General features: G+C 32.2%; 3 protein-coding genes across 4 annotated transcripts; 1 reads left to right on the plus strand and 2 right to left on the minus strand.

Annotated features, from left to right (window-relative positions):
• Positions 1 to 2524: 2524 nt before the first annotated feature.
• LOC145047657 (Polynucleotidyl transferase, ribonuclease H-like superfamily protein) lies at positions 2525 to 7424 on the plus strand. 2 transcript variants are annotated; one of them, XM_078995986.1, is made up of 13 exons: positions 2525 to 2723; positions 2810 to 2886; positions 3045 to 3086; positions 3573 to 3708; positions 3793 to 4480; positions 4576 to 4660; positions 4762 to 4849; positions 4943 to 5124; positions 5254 to 5386; positions 5520 to 5656; positions 5795 to 5869; positions 5975 to 6097; positions 7127 to 7424. In XM_078995986.1, exons 4-13 carry the CDS (start codon positions 3591 to 3593, stop codon positions 7226 to 7228), a joined length of 1731 nt encoding a protein of 576 aa, XP_078852112.1. In that variant the 5' UTR covers positions 2525 to 2723; positions 2810 to 2886; positions 3045 to 3086; positions 3573 to 3590; the 3' UTR covers positions 7229 to 7424. The 2 variants fall into 2 exon arrangements, with proteins under 2 accessions (XP_078852112.1, XP_078852111.1); XM_078995985.1 differs by having other exon boundaries at positions 2526 to 2723; positions 4940 to 5124.
• A 1519-nt stretch (positions 7425 to 8943) lies between these two features.
• LOC145047658 (uncharacterized) lies at positions 8944 to 10433 on the minus strand. Its single transcript, XM_078995987.1, has one exon. It carries the CDS (start codon positions 10285 to 10287, stop codon positions 9157 to 9159), a length of 1131 nt encoding a protein of 376 aa, XP_078852113.1. The 5' UTR covers positions 10288 to 10433; the 3' UTR covers positions 8944 to 9156.
• Positions 10434 to 20399: 9966 nt separating this feature from the next.
• On the minus strand, positions 20400 to 23976 carry LOC145047659 (putative protein disulfide-isomerase A6). Its single transcript, XM_078995988.1, has 11 exons — positions 23737 to 23976; positions 22700 to 22784; positions 22331 to 22428; positions 22213 to 22268; positions 21972 to 22089; positions 21794 to 21821; positions 21517 to 21608; positions 21255 to 21411; positions 21051 to 21175; positions 20822 to 20921; positions 20400 to 20724 (listed from the first exon to the last, which is right to left on the minus strand). Exons 1-11 carry the CDS (start codon positions 23886 to 23888, stop codon positions 20659 to 20661), a joined length of 1077 nt encoding a protein of 358 aa, XP_078852114.1. The 5' UTR covers positions 23889 to 23976; the 3' UTR covers positions 20400 to 20658.
• Positions 23977 to 25633: the final 1657 nt, after the last annotated feature.

The following is a 25633-nucleotide window of genomic DNA, read 5'->3' on the forward strand; positions in this document are numbered from 1 at the left end:
GTTAAGATCTGGCCTGGATAAGGGCCTTTCATATGAGCCCCATCTAGCCCCAAGAAATCTCTTAAACAAGCTTTGAATCCCTTCTTCATCCCCCCTAGACAAACATAAATTCTTTTGAAACATCTTGAAGTGCAATTCACCAAATTAGATTCTGAAACATCTCCAAGTTCTAATTTAACTGTGGTATCAGGATTGGTTGACTGCAACTCAAGGATATAGTCTCTCAGAACTTCATACTGTTTTTTGTAATCACCCACTACAATCTTTTTTGCATCTGCTTTAGCTCTAAAAACTTTATGGATTGAGAAGCCCACTCCATACTTCTTCTGTAATTGTTCTTGGAGAGCTTTAACTGGGATAGTAGGGTTGGATTCTACTTGATCCATGATTTGTTTGGACATAAACTTCACTGTTGCAGCTCTCACCTTCCTTGTATTCATACAAGTGTGTTTGTCTTCATATGTTTTAATGTACCAGCTGCTTGCATCTGTAGACCTCGAGGCATGTAACATCCAAGGACAAGAAGAATCTGCTTTTTCCTGACTTGTACCACCTTGTTTGTCCTTTTCTTTACTTTTCCCTTTACTTTTCCCTTTAATTTTCCCTTTACTTTTTTCAGCTTGGGTGGGTCCACCAACTCCATCATTAGTAAACGCCACAACTCCATTACATATGGCCCTCAATCTAGATTTGTCATTTTTTTTAAATGCAATATTCTTTTTTGTTTCCAATGCATGCATTTTGATTTTCTCTTTCAACTCCTGCTTACTGTTATACTTTTGACCTATTTTAAAATTACACTTATGAACCTCACCTAAAGAACAACTTTTTTCCTTACTTAGTTGTTTCAAAACTGCTCTTCTCTTCCTGTCCTGGTCAGAATCCTCATCCATGGAATCAAAAGCATCATTGTCAATGACATCTAACTCATCTGCTTCTTCATCACTCTCATGTTGTCTAGGATTCCTAGCCCTTTTATCTAAGAACTCTACTTCTGTATCAATGCTCATGTTAAAATCCCTCATGTCAACTTCAATATCTTCAATTACATTATCTTCATCCACCCAATAATCACTATCATCACTATCATCTTCCTGCTCTGTTTCACTTACATTTTCTTTTCCACTACTATCCATGTTAGACTGAGGTTGGTTTTCATCCATCTGAGCTTGGTTTTCTTCATCCATTTGAGGTTGGATTTCTTCATCCATCTGAGGTTCATTGACATCATGCATGTCAGTGCCATTGACTCCATCAACTTTGCTTTGTAGTATTTTTTGGTAGAGTCCAATATCAAAATCAGTAGCTGCCTCAACAAAGTCTTTGGCTATCTGTTCAGTCTCACCAATATCATCAAAGTAAATTTTCTTACTGCAAGATGCCATCACTCCATCCTTGCTCATACCCCTTCTCCTATTATATCCAGGTGATAAGGATACGACTTGAACTATTTCATTAACTTGGATTTCAGGTTGGTTTGCTTGAGTGGGCACCACATCAACTAAATTATCAGTAGGTGTAGTCATCACAGGTGTTTCCTTTGATTGGTCATCAGGAGCTTCATCAATGTGTTGCACATCCTCATGTGGTTCATATAACTGTACAAGGGTAACCTTGGTAACAGGCTTAGGATTCAAGAAATAGGTGAGTAGTCTTGTTTCACCATGCTCTGTGTATACCTTCATCACTTTGTGCTCACTGACATATTGAGAAAAGTTTGCAACATCTTGATCATTTCCTAAAGGGCGAAGACCAAAGTGGAAGTCTCCACCAGGCACAAGAAAATGGTAGTATATAACAGGAGGAACCCCATATCTAAAACCCTTCATGATTGCATCGAGCTCATGAACTGAAAACTCATCTATGTCTACCATGTCAACATAGTTTACAGTTCCATCAATGTAACGAACATCAGGGTACTTGGTGAACTCACCTCCATGGTACAACTTAATGGTAAACAATGTTGGGTGTCCCTCTTCAAAACAAGAAAAAAAACACCTCAGTTGGACTTACTTAAAAAAAATCAAGAAATCAAAAGATGAAAAAGGCCAAATTACGTACCATAAACAACCTTGGGGTTGAAGGGTGTGTTTAACAACCTTACATTCCACATTGTTATGTTCATCCACCGATAATCTCTACAAATCGCAGCTTAACTAACAGAACTGATTTTGTGTCTAAGGCTTTTATTGATCTTGGTAAAGAAACGACGGTCTACTTTATTGAGGAGGAGACGAACTGCTTTTATTGAGCTTTAGCGGGAACGGTTGCAGGGATTAATGGACTAAAATACCCTTAAGTGAGAGGGGCATGGGTAAATTAACGGGAGCTTGGTAACGGCTGTTAAGCCATTTGACTAAACTCGCAACAAATAGAAACTATTGGACCATCTTTGCAAGCCAAACCCATTTTGGACCAAACATACTAGTTTGGGCATACCACAGGGACCAAATTTTTAATTTTGTCATTTATATATATGATAGTCTATGTCTCTCTCCATTTGTATATATATGATAGTCTAGAAGAGGCTCCCTATCCAAACACCCTCTTAGTTCTTATTTTACAAATTTATATATATGATAGTCTAGAAGAGGCTCTCTGAGCCTCTCTCTCCATTTGACGGGATCCTGGTGGAGCTAGGAAATCATGGGGTCACGCCCAAATACACAAACGCATTTGTTTCTAGATCTGCATATTAGTTTTCAGATTTACAAAATATCCTGGTATAAATATATATAAATAATAGATTTTGGGTTATTTAACTCGCAACATGTGAAAATTAACATTTTTCCCATTTATTCCTCACCAGCCGTTACCCTGGATAACACGAGGATGGTGGCAAAGAAGTACATTGGGTCGTGTTGCCATTTCTGGTAACAATATCAGGTGGGCCCTGCTCATCCATCACCCGTTTTTAGGGTTTTTATGATCTTCAATTCTTCAATATAAAAAACACAAGATAATCAATTACACAAGCAATGCAAAATAGCTATGGATTGAACTGATTTTATGTCTTACTTTTCTCCTCCTCCCCTAATTTGCAGAGACACATCAGACTTCTATTCTGGTTTTGCGAAGAAAAACAAGTAAGCATGTTTACTCTATCAATGTCAATTAGATTTAAAATTCATCATTTGTCTGATGTTAAAGCGTTATGTAATTTGGGTTTTCTTGATTTTGTATCTATTTGAGTTAATGATCGTCTGATTTTAGCTGATTTCTGGAGGAAATATAAAAATTGGCTTCCTGTTCTATTGTTAAAACCCTAGGATTGTGCGCAATATATTTCTCATGGTTCCAGTTTCGTGTTAGGTTAATGTGGCTGATTGTTTATCAATAACATTTTTGTTTTTGCGTGCACAACTATCATTTGGTGTTCACTAGACTATTTTCATATAACATTCGTGTTCTTGTAAAAACACCATTGATTTTGCAGCGAGAATACATGTAATTCTGATGGATTTTGGATTTTCATACAAACTATTTATGTATTCTGTTCCCTAGATCAGTGGTAATGTTGTCATTGATTTCCATACAAGTACTTATGCATGCTGCTCTTTTGTTGCGTTTAGGGATTCAAAGTTTCAACTATGGGTGTCGATGACAAAACTCACCAAGAATGGTCCATATCCCTGCATGCCTATTCTGATCTTACCAATGTTTCTCCAGTAGTGTTCTTATATCTTCTGAAAGAATGTTACGTTTATGGTAAATTTCTTCTTTCCTCCATTTCCAATTTGTTAGAGATCAGTAACTCCTTTGAATGTTACTAAGATCTTAAATGATAAACAGGCACATGCAAAGCAACTGCAAAGTTTTTTGCCCTTCAGCATCAGGTCCATCAAGCTTTACACCATGTGCCAAAACCTGGGCCCGCTGTGTTTGTTGCTCATTGCCTCTCTTTGCTTCCAATATTCGAATCACATTGTGAAGGTTTTAGTCATTTGATGATAGCTGCTCTTAGGCGTCGTTTGAAAATGGGAACTACACAGGAAGATTTACATGAAGCAAAGTTGTTTGCTACTAAATTGTTTATAATTGCTGTTCGTGGTGATAAGATTCATGATGACAGGATACTTGTGAAAATACTTGAAGTTTTCAACATTAAAATTACAGATATCAAAGAGGTTATATTTCAATTTCACTCAGATGTGAAGAATGACAGGTTTGAAGATATAGCAGATGTCTTCGTTGAGCAGTTTATTTCTAAGCTGTTACAATCTCAATCATACATGGCAGCTGTCACTCTTCTAGAACATCTCTCTATTCGTCACTCTGGAGAGTCTTTTCTTCATATGATGTTGGAAAATAAAGAATATAGAGCAGCAGAAAAATGGGCCACATTTATTGGGAAGCCAATGATTTGTGTACTCATTAAGGGTTATGTAGACAGGAAGATGATAAAACAAGCTTATGATTTGATAAAGAAAAATGATCTGCGTGAAGAGTTTCCACAAGTATATCAAATGGGTAAAGAAAGGTATTTTTATTTTTCTGGGGTTTTTATAAAGATGTTGATTTTTCATGTAATCATCAGTGACAAGGTTTTTTTTTTTTTATGCTGTGATATTTCAGTACACTTAAGAAGCTAGCAGAAAAGGGATGCTGGGATATAGCAGAGATGAGGGCAAAATCTGATAGGCAACTTCTTGAATATTTGGTAGGTGACTTACTGACTTCAAGTATTTGCCATTTTTTTTAATCATGTACATAAACTTTTTATTGATAATATTTGTTTTTTCATATAATAATGTGTTGAAGGTTTATTTGGCAATGGAAGCTGGTTACTCAGAGAAGGTAGATGAACTTTGTGATAAATACTCCCTTGAAGGTTTCATGAAGGGAAAAGGTATGTAAGCTATTATAACACCATGGTTTAGCTTTATGTAGAGAACTATATTATATATCTAATAATTAATTCATATTGAACTGTGTATAGAAGCTGAGGTAAGCCTTCCACATATTCGGTATCTGCATCTTGATGAGCTGGCAATCGATAACATTGTTTGGGTTGATGAGCCCATTGGTCTGGATGATGCCACGTGTCATATTGAGGGATGCAAAGTTGTTGGGCTTGATTGTGAATGGAAGCCCAATTATGAAAAGGGAAGTAAAGCCAACAAGGTATTAAAACTAGTAACCCTATTTCTTGTCAACCAATTAAAATATATTTTTACATTGAGTAACGATTAGAAATAATATTAAAAGTTTTAGCAGCCCCTTTATTAGTTACACTGCTTGTCCATGTTACAGGTTTCCATCATGCAAATAGCTTCTGAGAAGATGGTCTTCATCATTGACTTGCTAAAATTGTCTCATGATGCTCCTGATGTTTTGGACAGCTGTCTAATCCGCATTTTTCATTCACCTCGAATTTTAAAGCTTGGTAAATAAATATTCATGCTAATCAACACCTTTTATTAGTAATTTCTAAACATTCTAAACTCTTGGTGAAAAATTCTAAAGTACAACATCAAATTGTAAGTGATAGTAATGAGATGAAGTTGTTAATTATGCAGGTTATAATTTTCAATGTGACATGAAACAATTGTCTCAATCTTATGAAGATTTTGATTGTTTTAAGCGCTTTGAAATGCTTTTGGATATTCAAAACATATTCAAAGAGCCTCGTGGTGGCCTTTCGGGTCTTGCAAAGGTAAACAAAACAAAGTTATTTATTTATTTATTTATTATTTTGTAATGTTTAAGATCTACCTTTCTGCAGTTGCTATAAAATCCACAAAGAAATATGTTTCCTCACTTTTTCTTGATTTAAAAAAAAAAAAAAAAACAGGAAATATTGGGTGTTGGTTTGAATAAGACAAGAAGAAACAGTAATTGGGAAGAGCGACCTTTAACCCAAAACCAGGTTTTTCTTTTTCCATGTTTATTATTATCTGTTTCTTGAAATTAGTTTAATGAGAAATATTTATATTATAGATTTGTAACATGTGGCATTTAAATGCATGTACAGCTGGAATATGCTGCTCTTGATGCTGCAGTTCTCATTCGTATATTCTGGCATGTTCGCAGCCAATCACAATCTAGTGATGTTTCAAATGAGCACAATACCCAAATGGAGTGGAAATCCCACATTGTAAGTACAAAAACATTGCTAAAAGTATATAGTTTGGATACAAGTATAAGGTTTATAATTTTATAATGTTTCTTTTTTACTTAATCTGGTATAACTATATATCGCTGTTTCCTTTTGACTTAACAAAGGAAGTCACAGAAAATGAATTTTCCTCAAGTGTGTTGTCATTTTTTCAAATATCTTTTAAAAATCATTTATGTTGATTAATTTAGTTTGTTTCAAATATTCTTATCTACATATGGGGCTATTTCTTTATTTATATGTTCTAGTTATGTGATTCTTAATTATTTTAGTTGTTTTTTTTTTATTCTTTTTAATAAATATTGATGTGAGACTTTCTTGTGTATTGTTTATTAATAACTCATTTTATATATTTATTTATGTAGTTTGTTGTTTTTTCTATATTAAGTGCTCTTTGCACCAATTCTTTTTTAGTTATAAGCTTTTAAATTATAAAAACTCGACAAGAGTCGTATTTATTTTTACTCTTGATCAATCATCAATGTAATTTTTTCTCCAGGTCCGGCGTTGCTAGAAAAAGTTGTATGGTTTTGACTTGGTAAAATTGGTTAGAAGTTTGTTTCAAAAATGAAAGGCGAAAAAATACATTGTCAAAAAAAGAATTGATTAGGTTATTATTTTGTGTATTTAACCTTACAAAACTAATAATATTGCAAATATGATAGGGAATGCAAGGGTTGTATTTTAAACCTAAAAATCGTTGAAAAACTCTTTGTTGCTAATTACTTTAATATGATAAAATTTGAGATGTATTTGAATAATTGTTTATACGATATAACATTATTTTTAATTATATATCTAAATGTCCTTTAATGTCATTTACATTTGTCATCTAACTTATCATGTAGTTTTTACCAAATGCTATTACTTTATCAGCTAGCTTATCAGACAAAAGCTAGCTAGCTTTTTAGCTAGTCTGCCAAACACAACATTAATGAATGGCTTTGGTTCTTTGTTTTCCTTATAAAATTGGTGATGAAGTATTTGTTTGTTTCTGTGAACATACAGATTTCTCATGTAGGTTACCTCACGAAGACCAAAAAGAAAGACAAGAGCAAGAAAGATTGTAATGTGGGGATTAAAGAATCTCATCCATCAAGTAAGAGTTAGGGGTAAATATGTAATTGTTTTGCAAAGTGCATGACAAAAAAAAAAGTAGCAGTTGAAGCCTAGAAACTAGAAATGGTATGGAATTCGAATGTGTACATAATGGGATGAAATTGAATGGTGTTGGGTTTGACAATGGTTAACGTTGGTATTACTTTTATACCAACTAATTAAGGTTAAAAACATGACTTTCTATTAAGACTCTTGTTATGTATGAATAGGGAGAATGGGATTGCTTTTCAAAACAACTTATCGAACTTATTGGCTTTTTGAAAAGCCAATAAGTCAAAAATAGTATTTGGCAATGTCAAAAGCACTTTTCAAAATGACTTTTCCATTAGTTATAAAAAACCTTTAAAAAGGAGTTTTGAAAAACATGTAAAACTTAGCTTTTTGAAACTCTTTTTAGTTTTTCACCCATAATAGCTTCAAAAGGAGATTTTCAGACAAATATTTTTTAACTTATTGACTTATTGATTTTTATCGCTATAAAAGCTAAAGCAAACATTTTTTTAGAACTCATTTTACCACTACTATAAGTCAAGTCAAGAAGCACTTTTGCCCAAAAGACTTTTGAAGTTAAAAAAGCAATCCCAATTCCCCCTAAGTAAAAACGAAACACATATTTGAGTGAGTTATGCCATGTTCCTATTAAGTTCATCGAGTGAAAAGGATAAATACTTAAACACAACTTCATTCCTGTATGGAAGAACACAATTGTTTATATATATTTTTTTCTCATATAGTGTTGGATTGAAGTATGTATACATTGAGAAAGTTGAGGTATGTTGTAAAATGTAAATGAAAATTGTTGTTTTTGTGTTTGAATGATAGTTTTATCCTTTATTAGTTTATATCCATGAGAATTAATTAAACTTTTATAGTAAAAATTAATAAGTTCAAATTTAATTAAACTTTTATAGTAAAAATTCAAAATTATTAATAAATTATTTTAAATAAGTTATTAATTAAAAGATATTTTCTTAATTATATATAATTATAATCATTGATTTAAATAAATATGTGAAAATATCATTTTATAATATGTATTAATTTGATTTTAATTTTTATTCTAATGTTATTAATTTAATGTAATTAGAATGAAAAATTTAAAATTTAAAATTTAAAATGCAACATCAATAAATTGATAATCGGTATAACATTAATTAGAAGATCTAATATGATGACACGTAACAAAACAAGAATAAATATATCTTTTATTAAAATAGGAAGATTTCTGTAATAAAAATCAACTATTTTATAATATCTTAGAAAGAAAATTTTTAAATGTCAATAAATTCTCAACTTGATGCTAGAATATGCTTTTATAGACGGCAAAAACACTTTGGCATTTGCTTGACATGCTATAAATAATATCTTTCAAAGGCGGTATGGCATAATGAAAAACTAAAATGACATTTTAGTGCCATGGGAGAGAGAGAATCTTGCATGTGAGTGGTTTTTTTTTTTTTTTTTTTTTTTTAATGGCAAGGAGGACTTGGCAGTCCACTCCCACTAGCCTTAGATCGGAAATGCCTCTTTGACAATTGGTGTTATGGCTTTGTGAGTAGGATCATTTAACATGTTTCATAAAAATAAGTTAATTTATTATAAATTGTTGTTCGGTAAACCTAAAAAATAGCTCATTGTAACTTATTTATGAATTAACAGTGCGAGTTGCAAAATAGCTTAATAAAGTTTGAGACTCTGAGCCGGAATGGATTAATGCATCCTGCTTGATTCAAGAACTAGAATAACTAAAAATATCTAATACAACTTTTTGATATATTTTACTAGACTTAAAAATATCTATAAAACAAATTATGATTATATGTATATATGTATACAGCGCATCAACATATGTTGATTAAGAAGAAACATCGGTATACAGAAGATATTTTTTTCCTATACAAGCCATCCATGTCCAAAATTTACCTGGATGGAACACGATTGAAAGCTGCTGCAAATCCATTCATGGCTCCGTAACTCTTTGAACTAAACCCTATGCAACCCAACAACCCTTGTCTGTAAGGAAGATACGTCTTCTTCCTCATCTCCTCCGCTTGTGCTCGATTGATCGTGTAATGCACTTCATGTGCTGATCGTCCCATGCTCCTCTTCCTATTCACGCCGACTCCGTTTACTACTTTCTTTGTCGTCGTTTTAGGCGATGGCCCCTCCGCCGGCGCCGTGCTGTTGCTGTTTCCATCCTCTGCTTTTGGTGATTTCTTATCTTTCTTACCAGAAGAAGAAGGCGTAAAAGACAATGCCGACCACAACTTGTGGTTGCGGTTCCGTCCTTCGCTCTTGCTTCTATATAGTAATTCCTTCAGAAACACCCATCGTTTTGAGCTCCGACCGACGGAGGATGACCGCGATGATGCACCGGACGACGGAATTTCATTATCTTCGTCAGCTCTCTGCTTCTCTTCAGCTTCTAATTCCAATTCCTCCTTGATTTCAGTAGATTCTCTTCCATCCTCAAATTCCTCCAACCATTGAAATGCGCTGTTCGTCCTCAACGGCGACATAGACCTAGCTCTTCTCCTTAACGGTTTTTTGGATCTGTACCTGTCTCTACCAAACTTTACCTCTTCATCACCGCCATTTTCTCCGTTGTTTTCGAGAACGTCGATCAACGGAGCGAGATCCTGAGGACGTTGAAGGTGAGAGGAGAGCTTCATTGGACGGATCTGGCCGTTCAAGAAGAGTTCATCAGCGGAACTCATGGATCCGGAGGGAGCTGCTCCGGTGGTTTCTTGCCTTACCGTGAACTCGAACTCAAAAGAGCCGCCCGATCCTTCTAGAGGAACAAAAGAAACGGAGTCCGTATTTGAATAGGCATGATGTGTAGGACTAGCAGGAGCACTGTAGAAGAATCCGCCTCCGTAAGAATGCGGCGGTCCACGGCCAGGACTGGACGGAGCACTAACGTAAGGAGTAGAGGTGCCACTGTCGATGTCGTCGGAGAATGTGTAATGTGGGGAGGCATTGAAGTCAGACGACGATTGAAGGTCATGTTGTATGCCTCCATTGTTACTGCAGGTTTTGAGGAGCTCCATTCGATTTCTCCCGTGGTGACAGAGTGATGAGGGTTGTAGGTTGTAACGGGAATGCAAAATAATATAAGGATCAAAATGAGTACGATCCGAAGCGGCGCCACTACCCTTCCATTATCTCTCTGTGACTCTGCCCAAAAATAATACAAGTATCCAACAGGATCCTATGTTAATAGATCTGAACCTCTTTTTTTTTTTTTTTTTTTAAATTTAATTTTAAGAAGAGTTTCAGTTTTGGTCCATGAGGTATGCACATTTCTACAGGTTTATTTTTATTTTTTTTAAATTTGATGTTGAAGATCCTCGTGGTTTCCAAACCCCTAATCTTTAATCCTAAGATAGTTACGGACTTACCGTTAGTCCTAATTCATTAAATAGATTGACCATATATCAAATCTAAATAAACCTAAAAACACAAAGAACGTTTCCATAAAATTGATAAAAAAAAAATAGAAAAAACTCAAATAAAACCTTAAACTTAAAATACAACTTTCATGCCAATCACATCTATTTTCTCCCCGTCTAAGTCTAAGCATCCAATACGTCGGCAATGCCACCCTATCTCACATTACACAACTATTTTCTCCCCAACAACCTTTCACCTCCATCGCCCACATTTTATCTATTGATTCCTAATTCCTGACAACCTACACCATGACGCCGCCACTGCATCTTATTTACTTAATCTTGACGAACCACTATCACTAGATTTGTCTCATACTCTTTCTCCTCCTACCACTTCTCAACCACTACTATCCCAAAATTCTCATCCTCTCCTTTTTCAACCACCATGGCGCTAGATTCATGCATAAAAATAATCGGGGTTAGGTTTCAGCGTGTGTCAACAGACAATGGTAGTGAAGTGAGGGAAAAAAGATAGAAATGATAGGCAGAGTTAGCAATTTCAATTTAATGATGATGACGATGGATTGTCATTATTGACGATGATAACGGGGACTAATTATTTACTTTTAATAAGACATACATACATACAAAATCAAAAAATAAGAAAAACAAAGGTGATCTTGTCGTTGTACATATATTTAAGAAAATTAGACTAAAGGTAAGGATAAAAGTGATGGATTCGGAAACTATGAAGATCTTTGGTATCAAGTTTTCAAAAATAAGATCAAATCTACAATAAAATACATACCTCAAGGACCATTAAAAGAATACGTTATTTAATTTTATTTTCCCATGTAAGATCACCTCACATGATCTCTCCATTCTCCAACATCTGTTGTGGTCCCATTTGAGATCTTCCGATAACTCATGTTTTATCAGTTTTACTTAGATATTCAATTTCTCTTAAAAAAATTAGTTAATTGTTTTTTTTTTTTTCTTTTTAGTGTTTATACAAAATTAGCTAATTTGTGACATGATAATTGTTTTTTTCTTTTTAATGTTTATACAAAATTAGCTAATTTATAACATGTCACGTGTTAAGTCAGGACCTATGTCCATGTGACATCTATATCAAAATAACATTAGTTTTTTCTTTTATTATTTAACCCACAATAAGTACCACATAGTATACATTTGAGCAAAATTCAAGCACTATGTTATTTTTTAAATGAAATATATATATATATATATATATATATATATATATATATATATATATATATATATATATATATATATATATATGTATATGTGTGTGTGTAAAACGATAAATTACAGCTCCATTGCATTTATTTTATTAGGGGTTAATCTCATAAAATATCTTATATTTGATGTTTTTTTAGATTAAACTTCAATTTTATTTTTTTCATAAAAAAACATTGTATTTTTTCATTTTTCTTTTCGATTTGACCCTTTTAGTCATTTTGCTCTAAAAAGAAATTGTAAATTGATGATTTATTTGGAAACATAAAGAAGGTTAAGGATTTTTTTTTGAAAAAAAATACAAAGTTAAAGGTTTTTTTCGAAAAAAATGAAAAGATATAACGTCTTTCATGAAAAAAATAAAGATAAGTTTAATCCGGAAAAAACACAAAATATAAAGTCTTTTATGAGATTAACTTTTTTATTAAAGTGTTTACTATGCAGAAGAAGGTCCTAAAAACAAGATTTAACAAAGTTTGTTAGTTGCGAGATTGTAGCAATCAATACAAATCATTCGAGAGGTCTTTACAATTCAGAAGATCTTCTAAATATTTTCGTTTATTCTATCTCTCATTCTTTAAATTTTTCAATATGAATATATGTCAAAATAAGTGGGTTGGGCTTGGAAAGCCTATTAAGCATTCCTAGGATCAACTCTTAAGTGTATTAGATAAGTTAAACAATCTAAAACCAAAGTCAAACTCCAAAAATGTTTTTAAAACTATTGAAAAGTTAAAGTACATCAAAAGTTGGGGAAGGCATTTTAAGTTGAATATTACAAAACATTAAAACAAATCAACAATGTCAAAAATTTAATGCATATGCTTTTACTCAAAAAAACCCAACTCAATCTTAAAGTACAATCACATCGTCAAGTTGAATGAGAATAGCTTGTGTAAAGTTAGCACATAACACACTTAACACTTATGGGCTCCAATGCTAGGGTCATGTGTTCGTTACACATGAACCACACATGATAGAAAACATTTCATCAATGCAACCATAAAGGCGCCATAATGCCAAAACACCAATTTAGGGTACCCAAGTCATAAGTGGCCCCACAAATCATATCTCATCCTAAGTAGATTTGTAATATCTTAAATTTCAAACCAAAATTTTCATTTTAAAATAAAATGAGACCATGTCATTCATCCATAAAATTAAATATTCAATTGTTTTGAAAACATAAATCGGGGTATTAATATTATAATGCGGAACATCTTAAAAACATAACAACAAGTGTGATGCAATCGTGTACTGCCAAAAAGATCTGCAACATTTAAACTTAAACCATAAAATTAAATATTCAGTTGTTTTGAAAATCAAAGGAAACCATGTCATTCATCGATGAAATTAAATATTCAATTGTTTTGAAAACATAAATCATAGTATTAATATTATAATGCGGAACATCTTAAAAACATAACAATAGGTGCGGTGCAATCACGACGTGCTCTTCCTGTATTGCCAAAAAGACTTGCAACATTTAAACTTAAACCATAAGCACAAAGCTTAGTGAGTTCTTCATGATACCACATACCAATAACGGGCCCCATCCAACATACATAATGTGTATGTAAGAGTCACAACACAATATAGTGAGAAGACTCACATGAACTTGACAGAAGCTCAATAACCACCCTAGCAATAAAACAGTTAACCCAAGCTACCCAATGCCAAACTGAGATCATTCCTTAGTCAATTATTAATAGTCAATACCATCAAAGTTTGACCAAAATTCAACAGTCAACGAACCCCCGCACCGCGACCAACTCCTTGGTTGCACCGCTGTCACTACCAAACAAAACAGACGTGAATGCAACGCATAACCATGTTGTGGTCGGATACTCACCGTGTCGCAATTAACGCTCCCACTAAAATTTTTCATTAAGCATTTAAACCTTAACCTCAAGAGCTCAAAATCTCATATTTGAAGCTTCTAAGGGACTTAATGGATAAAGTTCTTGACTTTATACATTACACCACCAAGACAACTCCAAACTCAAACCCTAAATCTCAAATGGAAGCAAAATGGACATTAAGGAAAGAATGGATTGGAAAGGGATCAAGAACCCAACTTTCTAACATGAGAATGGCCAGAACTGAATCTTAACCAACAATGTCCATTAGAGTTCTCTAAACTCCAAGTAATCATGAGATATAGGACCAATATACCATCAATAATCAATAAAACTTGTATCTAAGCATGGAGTTAAAGAAAACAAAGATCTTTGATACTTACAAAGGTCCAGAACTGAAGAGAAGGTTGCACAATCTCTTGATCTAACTTGCTTGCACCACAACACCTTGATCTTTCCACGAAAATACCAAAACTCTTTCAGAAACACTCAAAGCAAGGCTAGGATTGCTTCTTGGGAGAGAGAGGTTGAAGCGAGATGAAACCCTAGCCAAAATGTTGCTTAAGTAGGGCGTAAGGCCCAATATTTAGGGCTTAGAACCCATCAACGGACACGTCGCGAGAATCAATCAGATAAGCTCCTCATTTAATCGACATGGCCATGCTGCGGACAACCGACAACCATGTTGCGTCAAGATCCCAAAAACTAGCAATCGGATGTTACATGATTCATGTTAATGATTAAACACTTTTCAAAACAATGGCATTATCCCTGATTCTAAAACTCATTATGAAATTCATTTTATGAATATGCATATGTATTATGTATAATATTCACATATAGTATGCATCTAATATCACAAAGTAAAGAAATACCAAATCATCAAAATATTGTAGGGGCATGTATTATTGGGTAATGAACACACCTCAACTTGTTGTAATACATTACCTCACTTCAAATGTCGTTTGGATGTCTAGTTGTCACCTAAGGATAAACATAAATTAAGTGACTAACTATTACTACTTTATAAACATTTAGGTAAAAGTTTCCAAAATTAATTTTATCTCTTACATATCGTCCCTAAGTTGTTGGATAAGCAATGGAAGCAACTAAAGTTGAATTGAATGTTTGATGAAAATGTTCAATTTTCTTGACAAAAGGTTACTCGATTGGGTAGACTTTTTTTTTATTCCACTTGATTGAACGGAGTGACGTGACAACTCAAATTGAGTTTTAACTTCCATTAAGCTTCCAAAAATCATATAACTCTAACACATATGATTAAACTTCTAACGACATAGGTTAATTATCTAACATTCAAATACATCTTTTAAACATTAGTTAACAACTTGTTAATTATCATTAAACCATATATTCATTTGTTAGATGAAGGTTTGATGGTTTATGGTTTCAAACTTTAATTAATTTCATTAACAGACACATTAGCTTCCAAATAAGAAATTAGGTTCAAATGATGATTCAATACCATCAAATAAGATCCTAATATGATTTAAACTAGATTTATAAAATAAATGGAAGTTTTAATGGATCAAAACTAAATTATATCAAATCCAAAGCTAAATTCATTAAAGGTCAACTGAAAGATTTTAAACTCACATTAATTCAAAATGGAGTTGATGGCTTCATAGATTGAACGACAACTTAATCAAGAAGCTTAAACTATGATTTGATGCATAGTTATTAATAAAATCATATTCATGTGGTTAAACACATCATTTCACCATTATAGGGATTGAAATTTTTCCAAAATAGTGATTTATTCAAATTCCAACTTACTAATGATAAATTGAAGTTAGAATTGCAGCCTAAACTTAGATACATCGTCAAGACTTCAAATCTTGACTCACATCCTCCATAGATTCGAATTTGTGGAAGTTTCATCAAACTAGAAGATTAGAGAAGATGGATAGGGATTTATACATTCAAGTTTCTTGATCCAAGCATAAAATCTTCCAACCGACTTTAATAAAGCTTATATTCCAACATTTACTCTAAAAGTGTCTCCAAGATCTCCCAATCATCTCAAGATTGTGAAAATAAGGTAGAGGAAGTAGAGTTCGGATTTCACTCATTTGAACCCAAATTTTCCAAGCTTCTCAAAATCATGAAAATAAGGAAGATGAAGGAGATTTTGGGTTTATGTTTATAAGCTTTCCATCCTGACACATTTGGTCCTTCGATTTCTATTTCACTCATTTGGCCCCAAATTGATTTTAACTCTCAACCAACATTTTATAGTTTACCATTTCAACCTGAAGTAACATAATTATTAACATTTTAAATCCTATGAGAGTTAAATAGATTAAATGAAAACCACACTTAGTTTAAACACACCTAAGTCAAGTCAACTTAATTTTTATATTGAATTCATTAAAGTTATTAGGTTTGTTTTAATAATTATTATTTTTATTATTGATTTATTTTATTTAAATATATATATATTTTAAATTGCCTGTAAAATTCAAGTGTTACACCTAACCTTAATGGAAGACCCTAACAAACTCAATGGAGTTGTTGTATTCATCATTGATGAAATAAATATAGAACCATCCAAACAAAATGGAACTCTAAACCCTATCCATTCTCTAACAATTGGAATAAGGTCTATGAATGGCAATGAGGGTGCACGAGGCAGGGTATGTTATCCTCCTTCCTGAACCAAAACTAAAAAACGGCCTCGAACCGGCCTCGTGACCAGTCGAGGCTACATGTTACCCCAACTCGACCTGAACTTCAGACACTGTTTGTAATCCCCAAAACCCCATTTGCAATCCTCGAAAACCATTGTATGTTTAGTGAGTCTAAGTTAGGCTCACCAAAATTTGAATACTCGTCCTCTTTCTATTTGTAAGATTATATTCATTACAGATTAACATAAATACAACTTGGGATGTTCACTAAACTTTTTTATATTTTAGTTATTTTCCCTATAAATATAGCTTGCTGGTTCAACTCTAAAGAAAAAATGATATGGATCATATCGAGGACTTAGCAAAGCACTTTATGGATAAATGTGACGCGTATAAAAGGGATGTTTAGAGGTACAATTTCAAACGAACATAATTTTGACTTCTCAAGAGTTTTGAGACCCATCTTATAATGTGGATAACTATCATCAGGTTGGAGCTCTTGTTTTTTTTTCTTCCCAAAATAAGATGTGCCCATAGATACCTAATGCCCATGTAAATTCGCCCATTGATATAATTTGTTTATGATCAGGTTTTATTCAAAAACTGAAAAGATACTATTATAAATTAGAAGTTCATACAAGTATCTTTAAGTCACATTACCCAAGTAACTTGATTTTAAGTTGTCTACTCAAAATACAAGTAAACCAATTGGAAACAATGGAATCAAATACTCTCCTTCCTCGGTTTAGGATCTTGAAAGATGAAAGCATTCCAAAAACTCGAAAAGACTAAATATACCAAAACGTACAAAAAAAACCAAAAACAAATCAAATTGGTAGCCAAAGTAAAAGGCGGAATTTGAATGCTATACCACCAAAACATAACCTTAATTAATGCCTTAAACAATCAAGTTCAATCCTACAGATAAACAAATAAGTGAGACATTATATATTTGCAAATTTATAATAAAGACTCGATTTTGGTAGTCTTTAAAATTTTTTAATTTGTCAACCATACAATACACGGGTTATGACCTAATTGCATATAAAAAAACAAAATACTTTCAATTCTCAACATTGACACCTTTGATTTTTGAACATGGACTAATGGTGTTCCAATGGATGACGAAGATATGATGCAAAAGAATACTAAGGCTATAGGGAGTGGAGTTGTTAAGAACCATCGCTAAACTTTTTACTAACTTTTTTAATTAATAAATCTGATATTTACCCTAATATAGTTTATATTATATTACTTGTTTGTGGTTTAAAAAAATAATATGTGTTTAATATTTGTGCACAAAAAATGTTTGTATATTTAAATAATGTAATTTAATTAAAAATATATATTTTATTTAATATTAAATAAAAAATGTTTGTTTATTAAAATAAATTAATTAAATTAGAAAAAAATAAATAAAAAATAGAATGTTAGGAGTGTTACCACTCTCTACCAAATGTTAAGTTTAAGCATCAAAAGAATAAATATAAAATGGCATTCGAAAAACTGACTTGACAAAATGTTAGAAGTGTTACCACTCCCTTTAGCTTAACTTAGGTGCTTTTGTTTTTTCTGATATAAAATGTCTGCAGTCTGCGGACCACGTCTGTAGACCTCTATAGCAGAAGAGGTGGACCAAACGTCTACAGTCTAAAAAAAGAAGATTTTTTTTTTTTTTTAACATTTGCAGGCTACTAAAATAAACTAAAATCTAAATAAACTGAATTTTTTAAACTACAAAGTGGTTTTTTAATATAGTTATGATTTTGTTATAAATAATTAACAAATCTAAATCATTTGTTATGTATTATCGTAAGTGAAAATAAAAATGGTATAAATTAACGTATATATTTGATAAAAACTAACAATTTTGGTCGCAAAGTTATACCTAAACATTGTAATTATAAATCAAAGAATTTGATACATAAATGGATGGAAATAAACTTCGATTTTTTCAATTAAAACAATTAAAAACGGGACATAAATATTTTTCAAAGAAATTGACGATACTGTATTAAATAATCTTTTATAAAAATTGGCATAAAAAAAGTATAAGAATATATTATTTTGTTTTTTTTCATATTTATATAAACAACTTCAACAATCATTATTGTAATAAATTTAATTTATAAATTTGTCAAAAATAATTTTTTTTAAGTATTTGTGGTTTTTTTTTTCAAATTGTTTATCACTAATAAAGTTGGAATAAATATAAATTCAAAAAAACTAAAAAAAAATAAAGATGTGTGTTTTTTTAGATTAGAAGAGGTCTGAAGATGTTAGAAGTTTACATCTGCACCAAAAAGAGGACGCGCATAAATTTTTAGGTCCGTAATCTTCAAAAAAAACAAAGAGTTTGCAAAGACTAATATTTGTTTGTGGTCTAGACTACAAGAACAGAAAAAAACCAAAAAATTTACAGACTAAAAACAAAATCCACCTTATACAACTTTACCATGTAAGAATTGCAAACAACAAATTTGGAAAATAAAAAGGCAAAGTCACACACTCACATGGGAAACTCAGACGAGCAGCTTTAGTGAGAGTGGGGAGAGGAATTATTTTTGTTTGTATCTTACTCCATGTCCCTGACAAGCCCACGTTTCCTCATCTGTCTTTTTCAATTTTTCTTCGTTTTCCAAAATTATAATACTTTACTTACTTCTTTGTATTGTAACCGACCTATATATATATATATATATATATATATATATATATATATATATATATATATATATATATATATATATATATATATATATATATATATATATATATATATATATATATATATATATATATATATATACGCAATAAATTAAAGATAATGAATTAAATTTGATTGTGTTGTGATAATATAAATTTAAAGAAAGTTTTAACACTATTTTTTTCACTGTCTTTAACCTTTTTTAAATTATAAAAATGTCAAAAATCATGTTTTGTTAATATGAAATAATTTCTCATATATCATTGATTATCATGATTTAGTTCAAAGTTTGGATGAATTATTATCTAAAATATAAGAATGGGGTGACACGATCTTATAGTTTTTTTTTGTTTTCGCGTTTTCACAAATTATATGCATTTTCGTATAACGTTTTATTCTTATTTTTCTGTAATACTCTTATTTTTCTGTAATACTGCATCTTTATTTTTTTTATTAAATACAATAAAAGTTATGTGCCAGTGCTTTCAAGTTATTTTTTTATTATATTGTCGTATTTAAATTATAGGAATAAAATTCTCTTTTTGTTTGGATAATTTTGTTATTACTGAATAAAATTTCACAAACACAATACTTAATAATAGGAGAGAAATGATATTAAGATATTGTAAAATCTATGGGATATTTCATATTAAAGATATTACCTCTAAAAACATACTGAAGTTATACGAAGAAAACATATTTATCATCATAAAAACAAGAACCAGATTGTTACTGAAAATATAGATACAATTGACCTAACTTCTACTCATTTACCAAAATAGGCATCAAATCCGAAATAAGCATTTTGGATTTGGAATATATTATGTGTACAAAAAGAATTCATTCGCATCAACATTTTTCAAAAATTATTTTTACTTATGTTTAGTTTCTCAAAATTTCAGATTTGTTTTTCGGATTTCAGATTTTTTTTGAACTCTGAAATATGTTTTTTCCCTATGTCGATAATGCTTCATCCAATTGAAATAATCTTTTGTTAAAGAAAAAAAAACACGGACACACACATTTGATGCAACACCATTAAGTCCTAAATTGAATCATCCAGAATTGGTGGTCATTTATTGAAATGGCTCAAGGTTGGTTATAAAAGAAGTCTTTTTTTTTTTATGAATACCCTCTTATATTTTCTTCCTACATATCTTCCTATAATCCTACCCATGCTAAATGATAATAAATATATTAAAATATTGACAAGTATGAAATATTATTGCATCCAGATGATATGCTCCTACACGGCATAAAACAAGAAAATGAGACAAAACAAGATGATGATGATGAAAAGATTTGCATGTTTTTGTGTAAATTCTGAAAAATAAAAGACATCAAGTTTCAAAGTTTTACATGTTTAAACTCTAATGTTGCTGGTGGTGGTACTACAGAATGGCCATTCTCTCCCCTATTGTTACGTATGTCCCAACCAAATTCAAAAAAAAAAAAAAAAAAAAAAAAAGTAGACTGACGAGACTACCACTATCAAAAGGACATGAAACATCTCTATGAACTCGTAGTAACCACTGATTCCACTCATTTATCAAACAAAAGCAGATAATATGTTTTTCTTGAGTGTAAATTCGTCCGCCTTTGAAGGGCTAATCGACTGCAACAATAACACAAATGAAATACAATCAGATAACAGAGACATGACTTAATGGGTTAATCCCAAAAAAAAAAAATGTATTTGATTGGATTTTTACCTTAGAAAGAATACGCTCTAAACGTTGGATCTCGTTCTTAGCATAATCACCACCTTTGCTCAGACTACTTTTGGCAACTTTCACATAAATCTTTCCATATCTGATTTAAAAAAACACAAGTATAAAATATATATATATATATATATATATATATATATATATATATATATATATATATTCCACAAATATGTTAAAAAAATAACCAAAACAAAATGAACAAAAAGATAACCTTGAAGCAGAACCAGTGAGTTTCCCAACTTCCTCCTCAATCTTGCTATATAATGCTTTCTTTTCATCACTTCCAGCAGTCACAAACTCCTTCACTAAGCTATCCAATTCTGCAATTAAACCAGCCTACATTCACCACAAAAACAAATTAATAAATGTCTTTTGTTTTAAAGGTCAAAGGTCAAATTTGAAGTCAAACACTAACAGTGGAAGTAAGTTGGCCTTTGGCATCACGGCTAGTGCCACATTTCTCATTGATGAAGGTCACAAAGCTATCTATATCGCGTCCACCTTCATAGTCTTCACCATCTTTGTTCTTCTTTGGGAAGAACTTAATTGTTGGGAAACCACTTACACCATACCTACATCAACAGATATAATCTTCATCATGATAATATAAAAGTTAAAAACAGACACCCAATCTTTCATGACTTCAAAAAAGGCCCAATTTTATAACTGTTAATTACTTTTCACCAAGATCCTTATAATTGTCAGCATCAAGATTGGCAATAACTACATCTTCCTCATTTTTATAGGCTGATGCAAGACTTTCGTAAACCTGATAGAAAAGAGATTATTACTGTTAGTGTACTGTATTTGTACTATTATTCCCCATTTGTTACATGACAGTGTATGCTTTTTGAAAAGACGTATACACCCTTCACATAATCATCATTGAAAATAGCCCTAAAAAGCTTGTCAAGTCCTGTTATCATTTTAAATGTAAAGAGTTGAGATACATACAGGAGCAAGGCTCTTGCAATGGCCACACCTGTTACAGGATAGAAGATTTGTAAGTGCAAATCTACAGTAATCAACAAAAATAGCATTTTATTTTGAAATTTTTATTATGAAAGTAATCATGTGTGTAAGAAGGATCATGGAGAACATGAAAGATGTAATAAAACTAAAAGTGACTCACCATGGTGCATAGAATTCAACCAACACATCCTTTTTAGCATTCAATACAATCTCCTCAAAGTTATCAGAGTTTAGTACTACAACACTTGAGGGAACTGAAGCTATCTTTACACTGGTCCCTGAAAATTATAAGTAAATAGCTATGAATATATAAACAAGAATATTATATCTTTTTTTTTTTCAAAAACAATGGATAAGGAGCAACATCATAATGAAATAAAATAACCATCAGATCCCATTACCTCCTTCAGAATTTACAAACTCAACAAGTGCTTCAGCAGTACGTGCTCCTTCATACCTAAAAAGAGATTATTAAGTGGGGAAACCAACACATGAAAACAAGATGATAAAAACACTTACTTTTTGGGTTCCAAAGATCCCTTAGGAAACCACTGGATGGTGGGGTAACCAGAAACACCAAATTTGCTACAAACACCCTTATGCTCATCACAGTCCACCTGTCAAGACAGAGTAAAGATATTAGCATAAACCATTAGTAACTAATTATGGTATCTTTTGACATTTTCAAGGGGTAGGGTAACAGTTGAGATTCATAATCATTAATCCAGATAATACAGGTTATAAATGTGGCAGGATTGGGTTCCTTTTTCTGATAGAACTATAGATGCTTAAAGGCCCATGGGCCTTATAGCATTTGATGTATAGAGAACATTTGAACAATTATAAAAACTTATCTTACAAACATATTCAAGAATCACAAACATTTACCTTTCCGATCAAAACAGATTTTGATTTTTTGAAGCTTGCACCAAGTTTTTCATATTCAGGAGCAAGCTTTTTACAGTGCCCACACCTGCCACATAAGAGGAGTTAAAATTCACTGCTATTTTCACATATCATGATATGAAAAGCATAGCAAACATTTCAAGGAAGAAAACTGAAAAGCATTTACAAACAATCTCCACATAAGTCATAACCAAGTTTCACTAGATTAGTGGGAATTTCTAACGCAGTTCAAGAACATACAACAGATCAATGAGGATCTACTTCACTTTAAAAACCCCAATGAGAAAATTCAAACACAAGCAGCCATGATTTAGCTTGTGGAAAATATTATAAAGACCTATATAAAAAAGAATACAGTTAACGTTGATTTTGGTGAGCCAACTTTAGCTAATGAGATTTGGTGGCATACAGCACAGACCATGTGTAAAACGACAGATCTAAGTTAGAAAAACTTGCAATTAGAGAAAAGGAGAAAGAGAAAGCAATGATAAACTAAATTGTAGGCATAAGCATCGCAAGAACATACAAAAGTGGGTAAGTGTTACTTATTGCTTTCAAAGACAAGAATATCAACTTCATTTGAACTTTTAGAAACACAAGTTGAGTATTGGCGACAAGTTCCGTTAAACTTCTGGGGGTTGCAATTTCTAGTTTAAAATCAAACAGTCAACATGGATGGTCAACCGCCCTAGACACCAACAGCACTTCAAATACCTCAACCTTACTTAGATCTAGATCAACTACATTGAAAACTCAAAAGAAGTAAAAAAATCAAGATCACTCTTATCGGTTGGCGAGAAACTAGATACAAGCATAGGACCAAAACCAAACCAAAGTTCACTTATTCAAATACACTACTAGAAAATGAATCTTATAGCTGATTTACCACAACAAACAAAATCAGTAAACTAAAGCCGATCGGCCGTCCCATGCCAAAATTCAACAAAAAGAGAATCCTAATTAATCGCAATAATCAGATCGAGAGAAAGCGATTAGCAGGATGAGATGAGTTTAATTACCATGGAGCGTAGAACTCAACGAGTGCGCCACGATCTTGACCGACCTCCTTCTCGAAGTTGTCTTCAGTGAGTACGACAACATCAGCGACGGCCGATGATAAAAAGAGAAGAGCTAGGGTTGCTAACGTGAAGAAGATGGAGGATCTCGACATTTTTGTTTGAAGGAGTTGTTGCGAAAGGGGTTAAGGAGAGGTTGGATTTAAGTACTATAAAGACCGAGTCTGCTCTACGTTATGTTTTAGGATCCCGTGAAATCCCACCCATTTATCTTTCTTTCCAAGAAAAAGAAAAAGAAAAAGAAAATTAGCAAAGTCATAACTACTTCATTCTAGATTAAAATATCTTATATTATCTTTATGCCAAATTTACACCCAATTCACTTAACTTTAATCAAAAATATCGACCCCAAGTTTTCCTCGTAAAAAGATTTCAAACTTTCATAAAAATAGGATATTGACTTGTCCTTTTTTTGTAATTCCGACTTTTACTATAATTGGGTAAGTTCCAATTATAACAAATTTTAGTGTCGCTGTATATAATCGTGAAATTTACTATAAATATGATTTGATGAAACTTCAAGCCACTATTTCATGCTATTTTGATAGTATTAAATTTATCACAATGGGACATTCCCAATACTACAAGATTCACACCTAATTAGAATAATTCGATTTGGACTGAAACTAGATGATGGAGTGGTGATGGTGGCTTGGTTTGAACGTGTTGGAATGTCTAGAAGCTAACCAAACAAATTTACATGAAATACTTTTTTAAGCCAAAGACTCGTTCGTAAGTCTTGAAACACCCCCCAAGAAGAAATTATAAAACTAGTACTTGACTCGCAGGGCCGGCCCAACTACATGGGCAAGTTGGGCTTAGACCCAGGGCATCAAAAAAAATGGAGGTATATTTTTTATGCAGCAAGTCATAATATATCTATGTAATTTTGGCCCAAAAATTAAACCCAATTACTCCAATAGTCCAATCCAATAATAATCAACGTTAGGGCATTACCGATTCAGCGATTCTTGACCTTGAGCGCCAAGTGGATTAGCGCAATCGTCAGTTGAAGAGTTGAAGCAGTCGGGAGATGAGGAGACGGTCGACCAACGTTCAAATGGATTCAACGTATTTGTTGTGTGGGCATCACCGATTCAGCCGATACGTTCAATCAATAAATCTTGACCTCTCAATTTCTTATTCAATCTTCTTCTCAATTTCTTATTCAATCAATCAATCTTCTCTAAAACTCATAGCCTATACGTTCAATCGATCTTTCAACATCTGATTTTTGATTTGATGATTTCTAATTACCGACAACAAACGAAGGGCGGAAGGGAAGTAGGGAACCAAGAAGGCAAGAAATCAAACACAACCCGTGAGGCCATGACCGGAGATACAATCTAATTGCAATTTCTATTCTTCATTATGATAAACTCGAATTTTGGGTGAGTTTTCATCAATTGACTGTGAGTCTGTGAGTTTTCTTCAATCATTGTTTCTTTTTTCTTAATAAGATTAATTGAATATTGTGATTTGTTGTTTGAGTTGCAGATTTTGAAATTGGAATTTTCAATTGCTTTCAAATAGAAAACGAAGTGAACCACAGTTTCTGAATTCTCTTTTCAGTTCTCATTTTGTGCTCTTCTGCTTATTAGGGTAAGATCTCTATTTTTCTTCAAATGATTTTTTTTATTTCTGTATGAAGTTTTTCAACATTGAAGCTTTTGAAAATCGTATCTCCGAAGTACCATGACTCAAGAAAGATTGAATGGATTAACAATTTTAAGTATTGAAAGTGATTTTTTAAAAAATATTGATTATTGTAAAATAAGAGATGTTTTCGCTCAAAAAATGCGCGAAGACATCGTTTTAGATGATTTTTTGTATATTTTGT

This window comes from Lactuca saligna, chromosome 5 (assembly GCF_052625555.1).
Source record: "Lactuca saligna cultivar CGN05327 chromosome 5, ASM5262555v1, whole genome shotgun sequence".
In the NCBI taxonomy this organism is placed as follows: Eukaryota; Viridiplantae; Streptophyta; class Magnoliopsida; order Asterales; family Asteraceae; genus Lactuca; species Lactuca saligna.

Bases quoted from the DNA above. Each gene is read 5' to 3' on its own strand.
- LOC145047659 (XM_078995988.1), bottom strand. From the start codon at position 23,888: ATGTCGAGATCCTCCATCTTCTTCACGTTAGCAACCCTAGCTCTTCTC. The intron at 22,429-22,699 runs GTAAATGTTTGT...CTGTCTTGACAG, and splicing joins AATCTGTTTTGATCGGAAAG to GTGGACTGTGATGAGCATAA. The intron at 20,725-20,821 runs GTAAAAATCCAA...TTATTGTTGCAG, and splicing joins TAGAGCGTATTCTTTCTAAG to TCGATTAGCCCTTCAAAGGC.
- LOC145047657 (XM_078995985.1), top strand. From the start codon at position 3,591: ATGGGTGTCGATGACAAAACTCACCAAGAATGGTCCATATCCCTGCAT. The intron at 5,387-5,519 runs GTAAATAAATAT...TTAATTATGCAG, and splicing joins ACCTCGAATTTTAAAGCTTG to GTTATAATTTTCAATGTGAC. The intron at 6,098-7,126 runs GTAAGTACAAAA...GTGAACATACAG, and splicing joins TGGAGTGGAAATCCCACATT to ATTTCTCATGTAGGTTACCT.
- LOC145047658 (XM_078995987.1), bottom strand. From the start codon at position 10,287: ATGGAGCTCCTCAAAACCTGCAGTAACAATGGAGGCATACAACATGAC.